The sequence below is a fragment of the Macaca thibetana genome, chromosome 3 (genome assembly GCF_024542745.1).
Source record: "Macaca thibetana thibetana isolate TM-01 chromosome 3, ASM2454274v1, whole genome shotgun sequence".
In the NCBI taxonomy this organism is placed as follows: Eukaryota; Metazoa; Chordata; class Mammalia; order Primates; family Cercopithecidae; genus Macaca; species Macaca thibetana.
The window spans coordinates 57,752,886-57,777,974 of NC_065580.1; the positions used below are offsets into that span (position 1 = coordinate 57,752,886).

The 25,089-nt window shown below is 37.2% G+C and overlaps 1 protein-coding gene across 4 annotated transcripts in view; it reads right to left on the minus strand.

Moving 5' to 3' along the window:
• Positions 1–25,089, minus strand: part of MAGI2 (membrane associated guanylate kinase, WW and PDZ domain containing 2) — a 1,483,072-nt gene that overhangs the window by 495,393 nt on the left and 962,590 nt on the right. For all 4 annotated transcript variants that reach the window (XM_050782786.1, XM_050782785.1, XM_050782788.1 and 1 more), the window contains exons 4-5: positions 21,155–21,370; positions 1,562–1,772 (exon numbers count right to left, since the gene is read on the minus strand). In XM_050782786.1, the coding sequence (XP_050638743.1) occupies positions 1,562–1,772; positions 21,155–21,370 (427 nt within the window). The remainder of the gene's footprint in view (positions 1–1,561; positions 1,773–21,154; positions 21,371–25,089) is intronic.

The window sequence follows — 25,089 nt, forward strand, 5'->3', positions numbered from 1 at the left end:
AATAAGAAATAATGTAAGAGATTCCTATTCCTTTTAAAATTAGAACATTTTCTGAAAGGTGAACACTATTGATTCATTTTCTACAAAACACTGTTTCTCATCCATGTTGGAGTCAAGCAGAGCACCGAATAATTATCTGATTATGTAGTCCCTTGGTTACATGTATCAGAGTTTCCAACTTCACGTGAGAATTAAATATTGGTATGTGGTAACATTTCAATTTCTCAACTGAATTCTGCCTATAGAGATCTAAGTTATAAATCACTCCAGGTTGGAAAAGAAAATCCAGTTTTAATGTATTTCTTAAATAATCAGAGTTTTCATATTTTTATCCACTGTCAAAACTGAAAACTTCAGTTTCTATTATTTTCACTCTTTGAGGCTTATACAACTTTGAGAGGATAAGGTTGTTCATTTACATTAGTTTCTGTTTTTATTCTTACTAATGAACATTTTGGTTGTCTTGTGCACATCAACAACTTAATTTTGTGCAAAGATTTTCTATTTTGGAATTTTTAAAAAGTTGTTTTAATCCAAGAAGCTAAAGAAAAGCCTGACACTATTAAGATGTATAAAAAATTATATTTTTAAAAAATGTCCTAAAAGAAAGATTAGGTTGAATATTACTAAGAAGTTCAGGATTTGCACTACAGTTTCCTTAGCAAGTCATAACAATTGTAAGCAATTAATATAATGGAATATAGTAAAAGGAAGTATAATGAACTATACAAAGCCAAATTATTTTACCGACATCTGACATCGGGGTCAAATGCTAAAAACATTTTCTTTGGCTGGGTGCAGTGGCTCACCCCTGTAATCCCAGCACTTTGTGAGGCCAATGTGGGCGACCACCTGAGCCCAGGAGTTTGAGACCAGCCTTGGCAACAAGGCAAAGTCCCATCTCTACTAAAAATACAAAAATTAGCCAGGCATGGTGGCATGCACCTGTGATCCCAGCTACTCAGGAGGCTGAGGCGGGAGGACTGCTTAAACCCTGGAGGTCGAGGCTGCTGTGAGCTGTGATTGTGCCACTGCATTCCAGCCTGGATGACAGAGTGAGACCTTGTCTCAAAGACAACCAACCAACCAACCAAACAAACAACATCAATATTTTTTATTTTGTGACCTATTACTTCAAATAGTTGCATTCTATTAAACTCCCGGACATGATGGTGAATATTCCTGCAACTAGCTTAGATAATAGGAGAAAAAATTCATTTCGACAAGATGGGGGTCCTAGGAGGAGTTGAGTAAGCACTTTCTCATGATCTCTAGACTATTCCTAATTCAATAATAACATAACATGGAGATTTGTCTTTTTAGAAACAGTTATAAGAGATTGTAGGGTGCAATTATTTAATCCATTGTTTGATTTATATCTGTATTCTAGGATGCTTTACTGTGTTAAGGCACTATCTCATCATTCTCTCACAAATAAAAAAGATGTTACCAGAAGTTCACGATTTTTGTTTTTTTTTTTTTTTTCATGTCTAACTTGCTACATCATTTATATCCTGCTATGATCTTTTTGGCAATGTTGAAAGAAATGTGTGAAACTCACTCAATGAAGTAGACTTCCCCCTTCTCTGTATAGGCCATTTCCCAGTTATCAGGCAATGGGTCTGGTTCCTCACTGTCTTCAGGTTTAGTTGGCTTTGTGTCATCCATCTGCTCCTTCAGCTCCTCAGGCTGACTGTACAGTGGTGCAGGATAAGGCTGGGAGGGCATCTCCCCTGAGGCACCTGCACTCTTGTCTTCATGTTCACTGGATTCTGTAAGAGAACAAGAGCATGTGGTTAGTCACTCCAGCCATGGTAACTCTGGACTGAGTATGGAGAATGCTGTACCAGGGAATAAACTCCATGAATAAACTCTATGAAGGCTAACAGGAAACATTTCTGAAAAAGCATAATGATCACTAGGCCTATTTGAGTTCTCCTTTCACTCCTCATTGTCATCTATCTTTCAGCTAATTATTGTTGTTTACAGAATTGGAGGTTTGAAGGATGTAATGTAAGGACCATTTCACAATACAGGTATGGTGAGCAGAATGGGCCCCTGAAGATGTTCATATCCTAATGCCTGGAATATGTGAATATTGCCTTACATGGCAAAAGATGATCTGCAGATGTGATTAAGAACCCCGAGATGGGGGGATTATCTTTGATTATCCAGATGGCCTCATCCGGATGATTATGATTAAATGTAATCACAAGGGTCCTTAAAAGTGAAAAAAGTAGGCAGAAAAGAAGGGTAAGAGGGAGAATTGACTACTGAATCATGGCCAAAGAGATGCAATGTTGCTGGCTTAGAAGACAGAAAAAGACCATAAGCCAAGAAATATTGGTGGCCTCTAGAATCTTGAAAAGGCAAGGATATGGATTATTTCCTAGAGAATCCAGAAAGGAATACAGCTCTGCCAACAAGAAACACAGCTCTTCCATAGTTTCAGTTACCCACGGTCGACCAGGGTGCAAAAACAGATGATTACAGTACAGTAAGACAGTTTGAGAGAGAAAAAGACCACCTTCACATAACTTTCATAATAGTATATTGTTATGATTATTCTACTTTATTATTTGTTGTTAATCTCTTACTGCATCTGATTTATAAATTAAATTTTATCATAGTTTTTTTTTTTTTGTATAGTATATATAGGATTTGGTACCATTTGAGGTTTCAGGCATCCACTGGGGGTACTGGAGCACATCCCTCATAGCTAAGGGGAGCTACCATACAACAGAGCAAAAAATACCTTAAGAGAAATGATAACAGGCTTGGAGGACAGACCTAAGATCCCCAACATATAAGCAGTATGAGTTCCAGAATGAGAAGAAGGAACACACAAGGAAGAAATAATAAGTCAATAAACAATAGAAGAAAATTTATCTAAGATGAAGAAACACCAGTCTGCAGATTGAAACAGTTCACTGAATCTGAGGCCAGATTAATGAAACATGCAGACACTTGGATACATCTAGTTGAAATTTCCAAACTACAATATTAAAAGGCAACTTTAGCAGCTTCCATACTGAACAGATGTGATTACTTACAAAGAAAAGAGGAACTAAAGAGCATCAGACCTTTTATCTGAAATACTCTAAGCTCAAAGAGAGGGTAACATCTATAGTAACTTGAGAGAAAAAAAGGTACAATAATCCAAGAACTTAACTCTACCAAGATATTCATCTATCTGGGCAAAGACTTTTGAACATGCAAAAAGCTTTTGGACATGCAAAAAACTTTTGAACATGCAAAAGTTCTGAATGTATACTCTCCAAGTATCTTATCTGAGGGCAAAATTTGAAAAATTACTCTAACCACATCATGATGATTGAATCAGAGCAGAAATCTCAACATATGGGGAGAAAATAAAAGGTACGAAGATGATATGGTTTGGCTGTGTCCCCATCCAAAATCTCATCTTGAATTGTAATCCCCACATGTCAAGGGCAGAACCAGGTGGAGGTAATTGGATCATGGGGAAGGTTTCCCCCATGCTGTTCTCATGGTAGTGAGTGAGTCTCACGAGATCTGACAGTTTTATAAGTGTCTGACATTTCCCCTACTCCATCCTGCCATCCTGTGAAGAAGGTGCCTGCTTCTCCTTTGCCTTCCACCAGGATTGTAAGTTTCCTGAGGCCTCCCCAGCCATGTGGAACTGTAAGTCAATTAAACCTCATTCCTTTATAAATTACCCAGTCTCAGGTATTTCTTCATAGCAGTGTGAGGATTAACTAATACAGAAGAAGTAAATCCTGGATAATACAGTTAAATGTAAATGGAAGATGATCACATTTCTGAAAATTTGTCATATGTGTTAAAGACAGATTATAGAAAGAAGAAAAATACATGAAGACCTAATAAGACCATGGGTTTCAAACTTTATCTCAGGAAAGCTCAGGTTCTAGAAAGTGAAGAAAAGGTAGGAAAATAGAGACATTCTAAAGCTCTCATCAGTAGGCACTTCAGAGAGTGAGTATATGAGATAATTTTAAAGACTCATCCCTTTTCATGGGATGAGATTATTGGGCAAATAATTTGGTCAAAGTGTAGGCTTAATTGTATAGGGGATATTTTTAAAATATCTCCTAATGTGTATGTTTACTGAGCTATTCATGGATTTATTTCCCCCCCCATTTAGTTTTTCTGCTGTCAAGGACAAACCGTGAGTCTTATTTGTTGGGGAAGAGTAGAGCAGGTACCATCGAGAGAAAGTAATATCATTAGGGTAAAAGAAGAAGTTCCTTAACTCAGAAACTAGAAGGAGAGCACTACTGAGATTCAGAGGGGCTGAAATGTAGTAAGAGGTAATGTGAGGATAAGGCAGCCATCTTGGAAATATAAAAATTCTGCAATTGTTTGGGAACATAATGCCTATTAAAATAAAAAAATACAAATACACACAGACTTTGAGTTATCCCACTTTGAGAACATATCCTCTAGAAATAAAGGCAGTATTATATAACTATGCCTATATAATACTATTTTTGCAATATTGTTTGTAGCAGTAAAACCCTGGAAATGATATAAATGCCTATCAATGAAAATATAATTAAATAAATAAATAATGTTTGTCATTACCATGGAAACCTATGTAGTTTAAAACCAATGAATATCTATTGACCTTGAAAGGAGCTTATAATTGTTATTTGAAGAGTAATCTAAGTTGCAGAGAAATGTATAATATTAATTCTATTTTTCTAAATAAGCAAATATTAAGGCATCTAAGTGATATACAGTTATATGTCTGTATAAGCATGTATATAGACTGCAAGGATGTGTAACAGATTGTCAGCTTTGATTAACTCAGGATAGTAAATTTGGATGGGGGTGGGAAAAGCTTCTTTTACATATCTTCTTTGCATATGCCTTCGTTGGGTATCTATTGTTTTCATAACTTCAAAAGTTAATAGATTATTTAAATGAGTAAATTAGAATATCATCTTGGTGTCACTATTAATTGCATGGGCCAATTTTTCCCCCCTCTGCATCAATCTAGGAGAGCAATATTGAAGTATCTATTAGAAATTAGAAAATATAAGAACACTTTACAAGTTTTCACTGTGTTGCCCTTAAAAAGGAAATTAAGAATATAATATGGCCCTTAATGATATAGTCTCCTAGCTGATTCCTTATATAGATTTGACCTTTGTAAATTTTGTAGAATAAAAGCAGCAAAAATAGGTACCACTGCTATCTTCAGATTCTCTTTTCTGTGGCATGTTTCAACATGTAATTATACATACTGCGGTATGTACATGGAACATACAAAACGTCATGCTGCACTGAAAAGTTCAAATGCAAGGTCATGCTCTGAACATATTCAGTTATTCAATATTCAGTTAATCAATATTTATTATGCACTCAACTGGTGCCAGGCACTGAGGACAGAAGAGTGAACAAGAGATACATTGATCCTTTCTCTCATGGAACTCCAAATATGCTAAGATGTATAGTCTTTATACAGTAATTTTAAGTGTTATGAGTGCTTCCTAAGGAATCTTATGTATATGGGATCTTCTATATGTATAGTCATATAATCTCATATAAAGAGTCAGGGAAAACCTCTTTTTCAATGTGCAATGAGATCTGAGGGTTCTTTCAGAAGAAGGTAAGGGAGAAATAAATATAAGACAGCTGGATTAGGTGAGGCCCTATCAGGCATGCTCAGGATTTGGAAATGTGTCCTGAGAGCAAAGATACTGCTACGTTCTACTGAAGTAGATGACAAAATTAGATTTTCATTTCCCACAAATATCTCCTTAACTATTCCGGGGATTTGAGGGTGGCAAGAATAGATGTTTATAGAGCAGTGGAAAGTTATTTTTGTGCTCTCAAAAAGTAATGAGGGTGGCATGGAGATAGAAATAAGTGGATGAAAAAATATTTAGAGGGTAGATTTTATAACCTGACATGGTGGGTGGCAAGGCTATTCACTGAGATTGGAAACAGGGAAAGGGGAGCAGGATTCTGTGGGGTAGGGGCAGTCTATACATATGGTTTTGGGCACACTGAGTTAGAGGTTCATGGAGATGTCAAGTCAGAGAGTTCTTAGCTGGAAAAAAAATAAACCTGAAAGACAACAGCATATGGCTGGATGGTACTACAATTTTAGCCACGAGTAAATGAAATTGCCAAGAGACAGTGTGAGAAGTGGAAACAAGAATGTGGAGCAGCTGTCTGAGGAACTTCAACATTTAAGTCACTGAAAGAACGGACTGGTAAAAGGAGAAGAGGAAAGGGCAGCCATGGAGGCAATGAGAAAATTAAAAAACCTTCATGTTGCAAAAGTCAAGCAAAGGGTGTTGAAGACAAGACACTTAATTGTTGCGAAAGCTTCTGCACAGTCCAGCAAGACAAGGACATAAAATCTATAGAACTGAATGATGTGCAGATCACTGGTGACACTGGCTGCCAGCTATGGCAGCCTTTACGGTGGAGTGGTTGGTGAAGCCAGATTGGAATAGGTCAAAAAATGAATGAAAAGAAAATATAGAATTATCCTGACAGAGATCGAGACCATCCTGGCTAACACGGTGAAACCCCATCTCTACTAAAAACACAAAAAATTAGCCGGGTGCAGCTGCGGGTGCCTGTAGTCCAAGCTACACGGGAGGCTGAGGCAGGAGAATGGCGTGAACCCGGGAGGCAGAGCTTGCAGTGAGTGGAGATCGTGCCACTGCACTCCAGCCTGGGCAACAGAGCGAGACTCCGTCTCAAAAAAAAAAAAAAAAAAAAAAAGAATTATCCTGACAAAGCAGTCATTCAAGAAGCTTGGCTATGAACAAATGAACTTTCCTTCCACTGTGTAATACCATTAACTTCTCAAGAGAAATGTAGGACATCTCTTAAAAAGGGATCTAGTCTTCGGAGAAGTCTATAATCATATTTGTTGATGCATCAGAGATTACTGGGCAAAGTTCTCCCAGTTTATCTAACTCATCTGTTTATTCATCCATTTCTTTATTCTTAATTAATAAAGCATTACAGTAGCAAACACGAATTTAATATCTATAGTGTGTAAGATACTTGACAAGACCTTAATGGGGGAGAGTATAGACCTTCTTATCAGGCTACTGTGAACTAAGCTGAGAGGAAAGCAGTAAGTAGCACCCACCTCTCCCATCTTAACAAAGTAAGACAAAAAAATGAGTAAGGCAAATAAAGATCCACAACATTCCCACATTTACTGTTCACAAAGGCTCATGTAGGGATGAGGTTTAATATGAGAATCAAGGGCTTCTGGCAAAACCCAGAGGACCAATTTATTCATTGGCAATGTGGAACCAGGGCAGGGCTTCCATGTAGGGGTAGAATATGTTCCCAGAAGGGCAAAGTAGAATGTTTAGGAGGAAGAAAAGGGGAACTGAGCCAAGAAGGTCCAGGTTCGTCTTCCAAGTTGTATCACCCAGATAAATCCCTGCACCTCTTCTGGGCAGAGTGAGTAAAAGAGATGGTGGAATGCAAATTCAGTACTCTCCTAGACATTCAAGGCAACATGGAAGGGGATGGGTGGAGAAGATGTGATTCCCCCAACTCTGAGCAACTATATAGAGTATCACGATAATGATTTGTTAAGTGATACTCAATGACATAAAATAACTGAATAAAATTTTCTAGGAAGACAGTGTAGCAATTAGAAACCAGAGTATCTAAAGCAGTTGTCTGAGGAACTCCAATATTTGTCAGTGAGAGGAGGAACTGGTCTTATATTTCCTGCATTATTAGAAACATTTATTTAGTGCCTACTAACCATCGGACACTAAGCTACGCACTGTACAGTCAAGGAGAATGTGGTCCAAATGATATGTAATATTTTTCCAGGGCTGCCATAATTAAACATCACAAACTCAGTGGCTTCAATAATAGATATTTATTGTCTTACATTCGGGAGACTGAAGTTCTATATCAAGGCATTGACAGGGCCAGCTCCCTCTGGAGGCACTATGGAAGGATCTATTTCAGGCTTCTCTCTTAGGTTCTGGTAGCTTTTTGGCCTATGGCAGCAAAATTGCAGTCTTCACATGGTATTTTCCCTGTGTGCACATCTGGGTTCCAATTTCTTCTTTTTATAAGGACACCAGTCATACTGGATGAAGGGTCTACCCCTACTTCAGGATGACCACGTCCTAACTAATTACATCTACAACAATCGTATTTCCAAATAAAGTCACCATCTGAGATACTGGGGGTTTGGACTTCAACATACGAATTTGGGGGTGGGGAACACAATTCAACTCATAAAATGGTGTACTAGATCAGTTCATTTTGTAATCCACTGAACCAATATTTAACATCTCAAGGACTGCCAATTAGTGTTTCATGCTATATCATATTTGTTTCCCTGATTAATATGGAAAATAGAAATAAACTGTTGCATTTCAGATAATGATTATATCTTTCTTCTGCATTGGCTTAAATTTTTTAAAAATGACATATATTGGACATTGTGTAAGTAGTTAAGAAATTACCTGTTAAGAACAGAACAAACTAATAATGGGAGGGAAATAACCAGATCTTACATGCCAACCAAGCTTGCCTGTGTCAGCTACTCCTGCGAGTATTCCTAGTCCCATGCAGTGTGATGAGAAATAAGTGCATGTAAGCATGCCCTCGCACACATCATATATATGTCAGATCTGTGGTTTGAGAATCCCCAGACTATTTAAATTCTGACTAGGGAGAAGGAGACAAATAACCCATGTATGTTTTACCTTTTTTGTAGTGGTGTGAAGCTATATTTGATTAGGAAGTGGCTAAGTAAAATTGTCCTTTTTGACTTCTAAGATGCATTTCTCAGTATGCTTTTATTGTTAAATTGAAAAATAGTCTTTTTTGGATGTGTAAAATATAATTTTTTCCTTATTTACTGCTAAAATGAACAGATCTTATCAAACACTGACATTTTTTGTGCATTCCCCATTGCGTTTCTGTGTCTCTTAGGTGTCTTTCAAACCAGAACAAGAATTTTTTTTCACTGACAATAAAAACAAAGAACATTTCAGTAAAGAAGAAACACCTCTTCTTAAAGAGTGCTAAAGATGAAAAAATTGTCTATAGAACTAGGACTGTTAAATAGAATTCCTAGAAATTCTATAGAAACATTGAGGCACAAAACAGACATTTATAACATACAGTCTTATAAACAATGATCTACAAAAACATATTTTATTAATACCTACACTTTAACTGTTGTGAAGAATTAAGAAATTTAATTCCTTTCATCTTGCCTGCCCTGAGGGTTTTGTTGAATTCAGTTAATATAATTTTCTCCTTTCCATAAGAAATTCAGAAGGGCTCAAATATCTGTACATAGTGCAGGGACTCAAAGCATTTAATTGGGAGAGAATAAATGTATGTATTTGTGCCTTTAGTTCAGTCCTTATAAATTCTATGGTTCTGGTCCAGTCTAAGGTTTTGATATTACCAAAATATGCATTGTAGCCATTCCGTCTGCTTTCATGTTTATTGCCCTGCCAGTATCTAACACGTTGCTTCTCAGGTACAAGACCAGTGATAAATTAGAATGTCATGGTTTTGAATGTCCCCATCCAGTTTCATTAAAGAATAACCAGAAGCCAAGATAAAACCATTTCAAGAAGAATAATACATATTTTATATCTCATCCATATTTTCATTTGGCACGGTCTATATATACAGTTAACACGCAATTTTCTGTAACTGTCGTCTTTTGAAATGAAGGAAAATAATTGAAGGATTTGTTTTTAAGGTAGATAGAAAAATTTATTTCTTTAAACCATCATAAAATTTGAATTTCCAAAATTTATTTTACCCTGTGATTTATATTTATAATGGCTATGTGACAACTTTTAAGAAATCCAATAATTTTTTCTCCTTGTCTTCATATTATTTCTTTGGAAGTAAGCATGGCTGGAAAACATTTAAGCTGAGAGAAAAAAAGGATCGGGGAATATATTTGTAGTTCATAAAGAGAATAAGAATAATTTGAAATGTAAACATTTTTTATGTTCCCTTTAGAAATTCCCCAATAACAACAGTCTCCATAAGCAGCGGCAGAACATAATGGTTAAGGCTGGTGCCAGTCCACCTAGGCTTGAATCTGTCCTTTAAAGTGGGATGTTGAACAAGTTATTTAATCGCTCTGTGGATACTTCAATTTTGTTAACTGTACAATGGGGATAATGAAGTTACCTACCTGTAAGGATTAGATGAGACTTATCTACAAAGTGCTTAGAGTAGTAAACTGCTAGAATATAGTAGGTGTTCGGTAAATGTTACATATTATTACCACTGAATTCTATTATTTACAATACTAAATAGAGTAGTTAAATTGGTCAAGAAATTCAAATGATTTCTGCCTACAGAAACAAAAGGTACGGTCAATTTTCCATAATTTTTAGATTAGAGGTTTTCAAAAAGTAATGCAAATGTCAGAGAAGGATATACATAAAGGTAGTATTTCTTCTTTAAAAGGTGTTTGCATCAATTGAGGCTTTCTTCCTCAACAGAGACATGTAATGGGGTTAAGTAAATTAAAGGAGGAGAAGCAATCCTCAGAAACCATGCATTCTTTTCCGAGTTCACTATTACATTCTCTAGAGTTCTGCATTTGCTTTTGTTGGGCACCAGGGGCTGCTACTGAGCTACAAACTTGGCATCACTTTGGCACCTTTGAGAGCACTGATTTAAAGCAGAATCAGAAACACAGCTCCCCAATTTTATATTGGTCCAAAGCTTGGTCTTCTCATATATCCCGGGGGCAACTTTGGCTTATAACTGACTCCTTCTCGCTGTGGTTTCTACTCATTTGTGGTAGTGGCCACTGTGTTGGATGTGGTGGGGCTTAAAGATTTCTCCATGCTTTTGTGCAAGCCCAACAATCCCATTAAAAAGTGTGTTTGTTATATTGATCTAAGGTTTTATTGGATTGTGGTGGGGAGACTGTTTGCTTCACTGCTCGAAGCTGGCTTAGAATTTGAACCACAGGCTCTTGTAAATGAATCAACACTTTAGGGTTGATATTTGGACAAAAGAAAAATATAATTGTGCTGATTTTTATGTATGGGAAATTATGATTATTTTATTTCTAATATATAATTTGTAAACTTATATAATTGATTTTTCATCCTGGCTGTACTATAGATTATATTCTGTAATGAAAAGTGTAGGACACATTTCGGTGTCTTCGGAAAGGGAGCAGTCATGCATTCTACACAGCCAGTTGATCAAAAGAAGTCAAGATTGTCAATTATTGCACAAGAATGCTCTTATCAGTTTTCTTACTTTTCCTAAACCTTCTAAAATGAGAACAATTCTAATATGGGTGCTAAAATATTTGCACATTGTATAGTAACCTTTTTTGCATATATATATAGAGAGAGACATAGTGAAACACGCACATGGCACAAAATGCAGAAGTACAATGGAGGAAAACAGTGAAAAGCAAGCTTTCCTCCTGCTGCTACTCTAAGAGCTCTAGCCATCAAGTTAGCAATAATAATTATCTTTGTGATCCTTCAGAGATTTTTCTATGCAAACTTATTATTGACTATTAGTCAGTTTTTGACTCTTCAGTGCTCTGAAGTGGTTCTAAGTGCTAAAAAAATCATTATAATTAATACATCAGATATGAGTATAAAGAGGGGGTGGTCCTTAAACAGTGTGGCAAATGTATCTATACCATATTTTTGCAGATGTAAACAAATGCTTCCCTTTATTATTTGAGGCTGGGAGAAAACGTAAGTCTAGAAGCAGATATTAGAATTAGGGAAAGTTAGTGGTTAACTATGCTTCTGATTTTTGGGATGATACATCAATCCAGAAGGCAGAAATCCCCAATCCTGTGAAGAAATGATTTATATATGTATTTTTTTAGAATTTATTTTAGTTTTGAGACAGAGTCTTGCTCCATCGCCCAGGCTGGAGTGCAGTGGCGCAATCTCAGCTCACTGCAACCTCTGCCTCCCGGGTTCAAGCGATTCTCTTGCCTCAGCCTCCCAGGTAGCATGGGACTACCACGATGGGCTGATTTTTGTATTTTTAGTAGCGACAGGGTTTGCCATGTTGGCCAGACTGGTCTTGAACTCCTCACCTTGTGATCCACCCACCTCAGCCTCCCAATATACATGTAATATTTATAAGCAAATTAATTACATCTCTTCTATTCAGGGGTCTAGCCAGGGATATGTGAATTACTGATAATGCATACTTCATGCCTCAAAATTATTTTTCTTCTATATCTAAAACCCACAATTAGTTATAAATTGTTGGAAGTAATAAAAGAACAATATGGAAAATTATGAAAATAGAAAATTCAAAGTCTGTGGGTAGAAGGTGACAAGGAAAAATATTTCCTAAGATATAAAAACTAAATTGAAAAGAATCACAGAAAGATTAGTAGACAAAATTATTTTAGATTAACAGGGGAGAAGAAAGTATCTAAAGATATTTATCATAAAGAAACAAGTCCCCCAAATCCTTAACAAACTTCGGGATGAAAAAACTGACACAAATGTTGACACACTTAAAAAACCACAGCAAGGTATGAAATAAAGAACATGCACATACAACATTTCTTAGAGCTTGCCTTCAATTTTTTTTTTTTTAAATCAGGAGCATAGTATTATATAAAACATGAGGCCACTTTCTGAAGTTCCAGGAAATTCAAAGGAGATGAAAGAGAAAATTAGGAAGACTTTAAATTTGATCTTGATAATTCAAGAGCTATTCTTTGGGGCAAAATTGGAGTCAAAATATTTTTGGATGAGAACAAAAAGTCAAAGAGGGGTAAAAACATCAGAATACTGTTCCCAGTGATAGAGTCACGTGGAAGGAATGGGTGCTCGGAGAGACCTTATGCTCTCTTCAGAGAGAAAGGCCGGTCCTCAGCCAGAAATAACCAGAGCCATCACTGACAGTAAAGTAGCTGAAATTTTGCACCAATAATCATAATCACTTTCCTGAGGGGAACTATAAGAAACACAGGGACACAGGTGAAAATCACACCTACAGAGAATACATGATTATGATTAGAAAAAAGCTTAGATTCTAAGAATGGCTGGAGAAACTGAAGAAACCTAAACATTTTCACAATTCCATGGGCTTTCTGTAATTGCTGGAGAAACCTGAGGTGCTATGCTCGTTGTTCTCGTTCTGCCTTCCCCACTCATGGATCAAATCTCCCTCACATACAAATTACGTAAACCTGCAGAGAAGTAGAGAAACACCCTCTCCAGAGGTTGAGTGCATGCAATGCTGAATCCGTTTAAGAGATGTAGAGGGCCGGGTGCGGTGGCTCACGTCTGTAATCCCAGCACTTTGGTTGGGAGGTCGAGGCGGGTGGATCAGCTGAGGTCAGGGATTCGAGATCAGCCTGTCCAACATGGTGAAACCACATCTCTACTAAAAATACAAAATTAGCTGTGCATGGTGGCACATGCCTGTAATCCCAGCCACTTGGGAGACTGAGGCAGGAGAATTGCTTGAACCCAGGAGGCAGAGGTTGAAGTGAGCTGAGATCATGTCATTGCCCTACAGCCTGGACAACAAGAGTGAAACTCTGTCTCAAAAAAAAAAAAAAAAAGGACTAAAGAGGTTCACATCCATTACTTTCAGTTTAACCGAAACGTGACTGTGCCTTGATTTAAAATGACACTCCTAAAACTAGTCATGATTTCCTTTATTAAAATGGTATGTTTACAATCACTATTATAATAGTTTGATTAATATTAATAGTAATATTACCATAATTATAAAATTATAATATTAATAGTAATATTGTAATTACAATCACCACAAACTCTAAAGTGATATCATTACTTTTTAATTACATCTAGATAATCAGAACATTTTAAAACTAGTACAGTTATAACTCTCAAATAATTCTTTCAAGAAAAGATGGAATGGCCGTCATTTATGGATAGAATATCTAATTTTAGAAGGCTAATTTAAATTAGCCCCAGAAATTTACCCATTCAATAGAGAGATAAAACCCAGTACTCTGGGAACAAGATCATAAAATTAAGCCCTTCTTACCCTGCTCAAAAAAGATAAATATCTGGGTAGATACACAAATTGCAGTCTCTGTGAACCCACACAAAAATAAGCAGGGCATAGGCATTGGGGTGGTTTCAGAGTGGGGCATTATTCACAGGAAAACAGTGAGATTCACTAGGGAGGACATAATTCTTTTGACAGTGACAGGGTCTCATTCACAGAACCAGGACTGATGGTGCATGCACAGTCAGCGTGCCAAGCAGCACAGGACCTGGATGCGGGTCCCTAATGGTGAACTGAGATCATTGCCGAGGACACTCGGTGATCACATAAGGGACACTCTGTTTGCTCTCTGGGAGATGCAGTTCATTTGCACTAATCGCAGGCTTGGGGGCCTGGAGAAGGCAGCTCTGTGTATACATACTGTATTCTCTTTGTTGGCGAAGGTAGCTCTCATGGGGCCCTGTTCCTCCTGGCATTGTGTGTGTGTATGTGTGTATTAACAGAGAGATTTAAGTACTTTTAAAATATATGTGCATTTCTAATTCTTTCCACTAGGCTTACTAATAGCTCATGAGGGGAAGCTACAAGATAATAGTGAATTACTTTCCGGAAAAGTTTAGCAGATAACTCATGAAATAAAAGAAATCCAAGAAAGCTTAACCTAATTACTCTGGTTTACAGGATCTTGCTTTCCTGAAGGAGAGTTCAATCTTTTAAAACATCCAGTCGACTTATCTATTAATCATCTATCTATCTTTGGTATTGCCAAAGCTAGGGAGGCCGGCTAATTCTCATCTCTAAGAGTATGTATTTTAAAATGCACTTCTATATACTTTTTTTTAGTTATACAACTTTTGAAGGAATATAGGATCAGGGATATATCCTTCAAACTTAGGAAACACTGCATATTGAATATACTGAATAGTGTAAAATGAGCATGAAAGGAATGTAAGCATGTTGATACTGTAAAACTGACATCCTCTAGAGATTAGACAAGATTGACTAAAAAAATAGATTTACTACGTACTTGAAATATTTAAAGATATATGCTAATTGCTGAACAGATAAACAGAAAAGTAAAAGAAGTCCTTGTTTGGACAGACGCGGTGGCTGACACCTGTAATCCCAGCACTTTGGGAGGCCGAGGCGGACAGATCACCTGAGGTCAGGAGTTCAAGACCAGCATGACCAACATGGAGAAACCCCATCTCTACAAAAAATGCAAAATTAGCTGGGCATGATAGTGGGCGCCTGTAATCCCAGCTACTTGGGCGGCTGAGGCAGGAGAATCGCTTGAACCCAGGAGGCAGAGGTTTCGGTGAGCCGAGATCACGCCATTGTACTCCAGCCTGGGCAACAAGAGTGAAACTCTGTCTCAAAAAAAAAAAAAAAAAAAAAAAAAAAAGTCCTTGTTCTAATAATGTTTACTATATATATATATATATGGGGATACCAGACATGCACATTATGAAAAGTTTTCAACAAGTACCAGGCTAATACCTTCCAAATACATGAAAAGTGCAAATTGTATTACTGTCATTCAGAGATGATCAGCTTTTACTCTTCACTGTGAAGTCAACAAGGGATTCCCAGGAAATAAGAAACATTTTTAATGGATTGTGAATACAGAAAGAGAATTCAAATGTGGGAATGGCCTGACCACACAGCTGAAAATGTTTTGAGTGTGTCGTGTGGATGAGAGAAGGGAGTTTATGCATAGGATTAATGGCAGCCAATGCTAACAGAGATATTCTAGTCAAATGTAGGAGGACCTGAGTTGCTGCCTGAGAAATTTGAACCAATGGAAACAGAAGCTCATTCGAGTTTTGAGGACAGTTGCATGACCTGTTTTTGTTGTTGTCGTTGTTTCTTGAGATAGGGTCTCACTCTGTTACCCAGGCTGGAGTGCAGAGGAACAATCATGGCTCCTTGCAGCCTCGACCTTCCTGGGCTCAAGTGATCCTCCCACCTAAGCCTCCCAAGTAGCTGGGACTACAGGTGTGTGCCACCATGTCTGGCTAATTTTTATATTTTTTGTAGACATAGGGTTTTGTCATGTTGCCCAGGCTCGTCTTGAATTCCTGACCTCATCTACCCACCTCAGCCCCACAAAGTGCTGGGATTACAAGTGTGAGTCATCATGCCCTGCCATGACCCAGTTCTGGTTCAGGAATTTTTACCTATGGTGGAAAAAAAGGTAATTGGATCAGGAAGGATCCTCAAGGCATACAGATCAGTTAGGGAACTACAGTCCACACATGAGTTAATAAGGCAGTGCTCTAGGATGGTGCAGTGATATTTCGAAGGAAAGGACGGGAGCCAAAGGCCCTTTTGTGCCTAATAAACAATACCAAGACCGGGGAAAAGAAACATAAAGATAATTCTGAGGTATATGGGTGAAATGTAGAATTAGAGAAATCAGGTAAAGGGCTTCGTGAATTGGTTTGCTTGTTCGTTGTATGGCAAAGAGTTTAAGTGAAACGTATTGCATTTAAGTTGCAGAAGTAATGCTTAGGTGATGCTGTCCAGTGGGCATTAGTTAGAAATATACCTTAAACACAGCAGAGCAGGGAAGGATGCAGATAAATCTATAGAATTTGAAGCCATGAGGCTGATATCAACTCTAACAAGATAAACAGAAAGATGAAAATACCTAAATATAGGTGACGTTGATGTTAAGGTTTCCAGGGGATATAAATTTTAAATACCGGTTCAAAAACAATCTGTAAGCTGATGTAAGGATGCACCATACTTGTCTTTAAATCTAACATCACTGCTGTGAGTCTAGTAAATGACAAATACAATGGAATACAATGTAGACTAAATCCTCTAAGCTGCAGGATTGCAATTTACTTTGGAGAGGTCAGAAGTCCCTTTGTCCTTGGCATGGTTAACAGTTCTGGGAAATGTGTTGGAGAGCGGATGAGTTCAGGTATTACTAGATCCAAATCTCAACTCTGCCAGTAAATAAACTTTTACTTTAGTTAAGGACTTTAAACAAAATTTCAGTATCTCATTCATAAAATAAGTATAGAATTATTACGGGACTAGAGTTAATACATGTATTATATGCCCGGTCCATTGTTTGTATCCATTAGAGGAGAGTGGCCATTATTATTTATTTTTATTTTTCTAATTTTTTATTATTGACAAGGATAAAACTATATATCTAAGGATAGAATTGTATCGATTTCCATTACCAAGGCAATGTACGACAGAGAGATGTTTCTGTCCTGACACTGAAAAATCATTATATGGTTTTCCTAGGTGCCATGGGCTAACTCTATGTGTCTGGTCTAATTTTGAGCAAAAGGAAAGAACACTCAGTAAAATAAACATTCACATGTCATGTGAATTTTGATAACACTGATAATGTTAGCAGAACTGGATAACTTATATATCTAAAGGTGGTCATTGACTTTATATAGATAAGGTCTGGGAGAAAGAAAACTGCAGTTTAAGTATAATCTCTAGTTCAAAGGAGAAAAGATGAAAAAAAAATAGGTATTAGATATAAACCGAGGAATCACAACCTTTACTTGATTAAAGTTTTGGTTAAGTATATATGAAGCCAAATATTGGTAGATTTGATGCTTATATATGCACAGAATTTTAAAAACTAGGAGTTTTTTATACCCACAGAGGGAGGTAAGTTCATTGTACATGAGTTCAAGAAATAAAAGCAATATGAAGTTTTTGGTAACTAGAAATTTATAATACCACTTTGAAAGATATACAGGTAAAATAGTGGTTATATGTCTATATATCACTAAGAAATATATTTATGCTTGTATTTTGTTATATAAGACTCAGGATAGCATGGCAGCCAGACATACGGGTTGTGGACCAAAATTTCCTATATATGAACTCCAGTTACTAGCCAAAGTATCTCAGTTTCTTAATCTGTAAAGTAGTACCTAGTTAATGGAAGAGTTAAGATAGTTAAATGAACTAATACCTATAATGAGGTTAGGCTGCTCCTAACACATGGTAAGCATTCAAAAGAAGGGAACTATTTCATTACTTATTACTATTATCAAAATTCCCTTGTAATGGAATAATATTACCTCAATATGCTTTTATATTCTCCAAATGTACCTTATTGATTACAATATTTATGCTCTGAATTGAAGTCTGATAAATTATTACTATAGTTAGTTGATATAGGACAGTATTCACTAAAATTTAAGTGACATGTTTTTCTCTCTCTTTTTTTGTTTGTTTGAGATAAGGTCTCACTTTGTTGCCCAGGCTGAAGTGCAGTGGCACCATCATGGCTCACTGTAACCTTGACCTCCTTGGGCTCAGGCGATTCTCCCACCTCAGCCTCCCAAGAACCTGGGACTACAGGTGTGTGCCACCATGCCTGGCTAATTTGTGTGTGTGTGTGTGTTTTGCAGAGATGGGGTTTCGCCATGTTGCCCAGGCTTGTCTCAAACTCCTATGAAATTGATCCACCTGCCTCGACCTCCCAAAGTGCTGGAATTATAGGCATGAGCCTCCACCCCTGGCCAGGAACATGTTTCTCAGTCTTCTTTGAAATCTCCTGTATCTGCTGAATGTGAAGAATGTGAAGAACACGAAAGCAGGGCAGAGACACTGTGCCAAAAAAAAAAAAAAAAAAAAAAAAAAAAAAACCAATGTGATGAGGTTCAAAAGGTGAAGAGTTGGAAAATGTGTATCAGAGGAGGTCAAAGAAATTCCTAAAGTCTCTACTCAATAAACATAAAGAAAAACAAAGACATTTCAAAGACCAGGATTGTCAAAGGACTTCTAATAATGGATGATGGACCATATTTTGATTTAAGACTGTTCCGCTCATTTTTGAACAGTGGGTGAAGGGCTGCCTGATTTGTATATCTCTCGTCTCCCCATAACAGGAAAGAAAAGCATAGTATAAGGGCCACTTGTCCAGCAGGCTTATTTACAGAGCCACTGTTGGCAGCATCCATTGACTGTCTTGAAAACCTGGAGTTGGCTAACAGTTCTTCTCTACTATCATCATGCTGAGGAATCCAGAGACAGTCATATGGCTAGGGTTGATCAAGAAGAGTTCAGTTTTATCCAGTTTCTCTGGGGGTGATGAAGACCTCTTAACCATAAAAGCACATCATCTTTATGCTTAAGGTACGAATAGAAGGAAATTTTGCTTTCTAGATTCAGTAAGCCCCATAATTAAACAAGTTTCTGGTTTAAAAGTCTGTGGATCAAGAATGTTTCATTTTATTTGCCCTACACAGATAAGAAATGAAATAGGGATCAGTGAGCCTGGTTTAGCAGGAATATACTTTTTACACTTTTAACCACAAGATGTTAAACAGTAAGAAATTTTGCAAATGTTATCTGACCCCAGCCTCTGCTTCTTTTTTGGTTACTGCTTCAACCCAGCTGAGTTGTTCCACTTCTCACATCAAAGATCAGCTAAAAAAAACTATGTACTATCGATTTAATTCAAATGTAATTACATAATTAAAAGCAAATATTTTGACACAGATACTTCAGAATCAAAAAAGAGGAAGGTATCTAACTGGTTGAAAATTGCCACATCATTTCATAGGAGACAAATTACATTACTTATAGTGATTTTTAGCATTTGTATCTAGAAATCAATGATGCTAGAGTCAGTGGATATATTTTAACTCACATATATTAATGGAGGAGGTTGCCCTCCTCTGAGTAATCAAGATAAAAGCACCTTAGGTTTTCTACCATGATTAGCACAGATTCAATTTTTGATCTCCTTATGTTCATATTATGTTCAATGAAGAACACTTTTATAGGCATTTTGAAAAAGGAAGATAAAAAGTACGCTTATGAAGTTTTTCCTTGATAAAAGTAACAGCATGAAAATTCAAATACTGTATTAGTAGAGAAACAGTACAATAAACATGAAAATATAGACATCAAAGTAGTACTAAGAAATATCTTAAGAATAGTATGTATGAAAGGTACAAATGCTAACAGTTTTTTAAAAGCTTTAAACATGGACTTTAGATTTTTTCAATGCCCACTGCTATGCTACCATTAAAAAATAAAAAATAAAATGAAATTTTGGTAACTTACTCCAACAGGCTACCAAAATGCCATAGTTTTGTTGTTGTTTTGGTAATATTTATGAATAATTTTATTTTAAAAATCTATTTCTGATGCTCTATTAATAAGAATGAGAAAAATGCAAATCCATACCTTGCACAAGCACATTTTATATTTGTGTCTAATTCTTTTGAGACAGAGTCTCGCTCTGTTGCCCAGGCTGGAGTACAGTGGCATGATCTGGGCTCACCACAAGCTCCGCCTCCCAGATACACGCCATTCTCCTGCCTCAGCCTCCCAAGTAGCTGGGATTAGAGGCGCCCGCCACCACGCCTGGCTAATATTTTTGTGTTTTTAGTAGAGACAGGATTTCACCGTGTTAGCGAGGATGGTCTCGATCTCCTGACTTTGTGATCCGCCCACCTTGGCCTCCCAAAGTGCTGGGATTACAGGCGTGAGCCACTGCGCCCGGCCTATTTGTGTCTAATTCTTTACATATGTGGTATAATGATCATAAATCAAAGGCACGGCTATTATTTTCCTTGTTCAAGGGTAGTGGCTTCACATTGTTAATGTATAAAGATATATTCTTCATGTTTCCAGATCAGGTGGTAAGGAAAAAGAAACAAAAATATGGGCATTCTGTAGTTGTAGCGATTTTGAAAATTGTATTCATTGAAGTTGTAAACTAAATCACATGACATAACCTCTACTGACAGAACTGCAAGCATAGCAAGATTTCTAAGAATAGATTTTCTCTAATATTAACAAAGACCTCAAAAGTTTACACAACCATATATAAGACTCGTAATATCTTACAGAGGTTTCAGTCATTCACTATATTGCTACTAATATTATATAATTGAAATAAAAAATTAAAGTAGTTGGAAGAATATGACAAAAATTTTTTTGGTATATTCTTTCAACTACTTTAATTCCATGTTCTTTCCATTTGATATCATAATCTTCTCTCTTTGAAGATAATTATAATAATTTACATGTGAACACATAGATGTAAGAAATACGTGTGTGTATATATATATCTTATTATGTATCTGTATATATATCTATGTGTACATATATATCTTAGATCTAAAACAGTAGATTTATGAACCCATAAAAAATGTAAATGACTAACCTGGTGTTACTACTACTCCATTTCCATTGACCACAGGCCTCTCTTCCTCTTCCTCCTCGGGAGGCTCTATACTGGCTTTCTCCATGTTGCTCACTGATTTATTCCTCTTCCTTTTTCCTTCAGCACTTGGAGTGGCTCCTGGAAGTATCTGGTCTGTTACATTTAACAATAATGGTGCTGGTTCTGCTGGCGGCTTTGGGGTACCGTAGTAATTGTCTGCAAACAATACCAAAACATTCTTGGAGTTAAATATTTCTTCTGTGTACATAATTTGTGAAGAATGGAAATTACATTAACAATCATATTAATACATATTTATCCTATTTTATATGTACATACATAGACACATACATATATATATATGGTTTTCTATCTATGTGTCTCTCTATATACATATTTGTTCCTTCTGTTGTATTGAACTTTAACGCTTAGACATATAGATCAATCTTCATTCTCATCTTTGTGCCAAACCAAAATATAGTCTTATGTGTTATTCCCAAGTGGTACGTAATTTTAAAATTATCCAAATTTTTATAACCAGACTTGATTATAATCTTTAAAAAATAAGTATGTTAAGAGTACAGGTAATTTTTTTTGTAGTGGGGGCATCTCACAATATTCTGGAAAGGCAAAGCATGTTCTGCTATTCTGTAGCTTTCAAAGGATTACGGCTATTTCCTTGATGTGCACAGCATCCTGCCTAGAGCTGTATCCCTGTGCCAGTCTAGTGGTTCCCATGGCTGCTGACAGTGGGCCTGCTGCTCTATTCACTCTTCAGATTACCACAGATTTTTTTTTTGCCCACAGCTCCATTACCTGAGATATGGAATCATCTGTTTCACCCATCCATCTGCAGCACTTTTTTGAAAAGAGAATCATTCTTATTTATTCCCACATTAAAACCTAGCATATAATAATCATGGAATAAATGTTTATTAAGTGACCATCTTTATTATTTCATTTTATTGAGACAGAGTCTCGCTCTGTTGCCCAGACTGGAGGGCAATGGTGCAATCTTGGCTCACTGATATCTCCGCCTCTTAGATTTGAGCAATTCTCACACCTCAGCCTCCCGAGTAGCTCAGACTACAGGCGTGCACCACCATGTCTGGCTGATTTTTGTATTTTTAGTAGAGATGGGGTTTTGCCATTTTGCCCAGGCTGATCTCAAACTCCTGACCTCAAGTGATCCACTTCCTCGGACACCCAAAGTGCTGGGATTACAGGCATGAGCCACTGTACCCAGCTGTGAACATCTTTGTATGTTCAAGGTAAAACACTTTATTTAAAATATCCCAAAATTTTGATTGGTAAAGAACAGAGGTAGTGTTTTTTTGAAATCAATCTTACAGCACCAACTTCGAACCTATATCAGTGTTTTCAGTTAACTGAGTAATTTATGCACTTATTTGCTCATTCATTCATTAAAATCTTTATTGGTACTAAGTTATGCACCCAGGCACTCCAGTATGTTTGAGAGAAAAAAGATGAATAGAATAGAATCCTTGTCTTCCAAGATGCTCAACAGTCTAGTAAGGGAGACCAAATCTGATGTCAAACAGAAAAGCATTATAACAGGAAATAGGAGTAAGCACTGCAATGGAGGAGATATACATAAGGAAGGAAGCACACCTCACTGCAAAGGCCACTAAACACATGTGGGAAAAAGGTGTGCTGTGAAAGGAACAACCGTTAACCAGAAGACATAGAATTTAGGCTTGGCTTTTCTATATAACTAAAAGCAAGTTACTTAACCTCTGTAAGGCTCAATTTCTTCATCTGTAAGTGGGGAAGAGCAATAATTGTTCTAATCACCTGTGTTCTGGGCTGCAAAAAACCACAACCTACTCAAGTTAAATGTGAGAGAGATGTGCTATATGAATATATAAGATGGCTAGTTGCGGGATATGTTCGTCTGTTCTCTCGCTGCTATACGAAATTGCCGGAAACTGGGTAATTTAGAAAGAAAAGAGGTTTAATTGACTCACATTTTCAGATGGCTGGGGAGGCCTCAGGAAACGTACAATCATGGCAAAAGGAGAAGCAAACCCCTTCTTCACAAGGCAGCAGGAGGGACAATGAACACAGGAGGAACTACCAAATACTTATAAAACTATCAGATCTCATGAGAACTCACTCACTATCGTGAGAACTCACTATCGTGAGAACAGGATGGGGAAAACTGCCCCCATGATTCAATTACCGCCACCTGGTCTCTCTCTTGACATGTGGGGATTATGGGGATTACAATTCAAGATGAGATTTTTGGTGGGACACAGCCAAGCCATGTCAAGAAGAAAGGCCAACAAACCATGAGAAAAAATAGCAGAAACAAAGGTGTCTACTCCAGACACTTATGTTGCCTTTGATAGCCCTGAAATCTCCAGATGGTTCTACCGCCAAAGGGACAACACACAGTGCAAACTGCCTCCATGAGAATGGGCTCCAAACTGTCCTCAGCTGCTCTGATTTGCTCATTTCTAGGGAAAATCCCAGGCAGGATCATCTCATTGGCTGAGCCTCCATCAAATGAGAGCACTTGGGCTGCCAAGGAAATGGAAGAGATGTGCACTCTCTGATTTCAGTAGAGGGACTGGGAGGTAGAACTCTACTGAGAGGTGAAGCGGGCGGCGCTTCTGGGATGGGTGGGGACTTAAATAACTTTTCTGTCTAACTAAAGGACTGTAAATGCACCAATCAGCACTCTGTGTCTAGTTGAAGGTTTGTAAATGCACCAATCAGCACTCTGTAAAAACGGACCAATCAGCACTCTGTAAAATGGACCAATCAGTACTCTGTAAAACGGACCAACCAGCTCTCTGTAAAATGAACCAATCAGCAGGATGGGGGGTGGGGGGTGGCAAACAAGGGAATAAAAGTGGGCCACCGGAGCTAGCAGCTGCAAGCTGGTTGGGTGCCTGGAAGCTTTGTGTTTTCGCCTTTTGCAGTAAACTTGCTGCTGCTCACTCTTTGGGTCTGCATTACCTTTATGAACTATAACACTCACTGGGAGGGTCCCTGGCTTCATTCTTGAAGTCAGTAAGACCAAGAACCCCACCAGAAGGAACCAATTCTGGACACATTACCATCCACCCATTTTATTTTGGGGGCTCTTGAGGTAGAAAGGGCCTCCCCCGGGTAGAAAGGGCCTTGGAATGCTGGCAGGTAGAAATGACAAATCTCCACTCCATTTGCCCTCTCACTGGGTTGTTGTGAAGATGAAGTAAGAATGTATGAGAAAGAGCTTTATAAAAAAACTAAAAATTGCAGTGGTTTTAACGGCAGTGTAAACTTCATGCTGGCATTAAGTGAGCAAATATTCTGAAGGCTAGCTGTGCCAATAATGCCATTGCTCATCACTATAGATACTCACAGTAAGAGAATAATGCAAGAAAAAAAATAATGCAAGAAAAAAAAATGCAAGTTGTAAAGTGGTTCTTATCCACATACTATAAGTATACAACTTTTTTCTTTTACAGTCTGCAAAGTGGATAATATACACTTTGCTAAATGTTACTATCTAATTTGATTTACAGCATTTAAAATGAATCAGACCTCTATATGTACCAGACAAATTCTGAGCAAACAAAAATGAATAGTTGCTCCCTAGAATCAATGAACTTTTATATTTCAGCATTCCTAAAGGCTAGCACAGCTTTAGTTGTGTTGCTATGTTGCTATGCTTTCTATAGGATCTCAACACATACTACTTATAAGCATAATGTAAAACTAACCTATGCATACTCAATAAATGATACATGATTTTAAAGTAGTATTCTAATATCTTTAATACCTTTAATATATAGTACTAAGAAAAATGGTTCACACTTCAGTGGTTTTCTTTTCTCCTATTTGTCTTGTCAATTTTAAATTTCCCTGAAGTAAAAAAGCCTTTTATTAATTAGACATAAATGATTTTATGTGATTTGATTTAG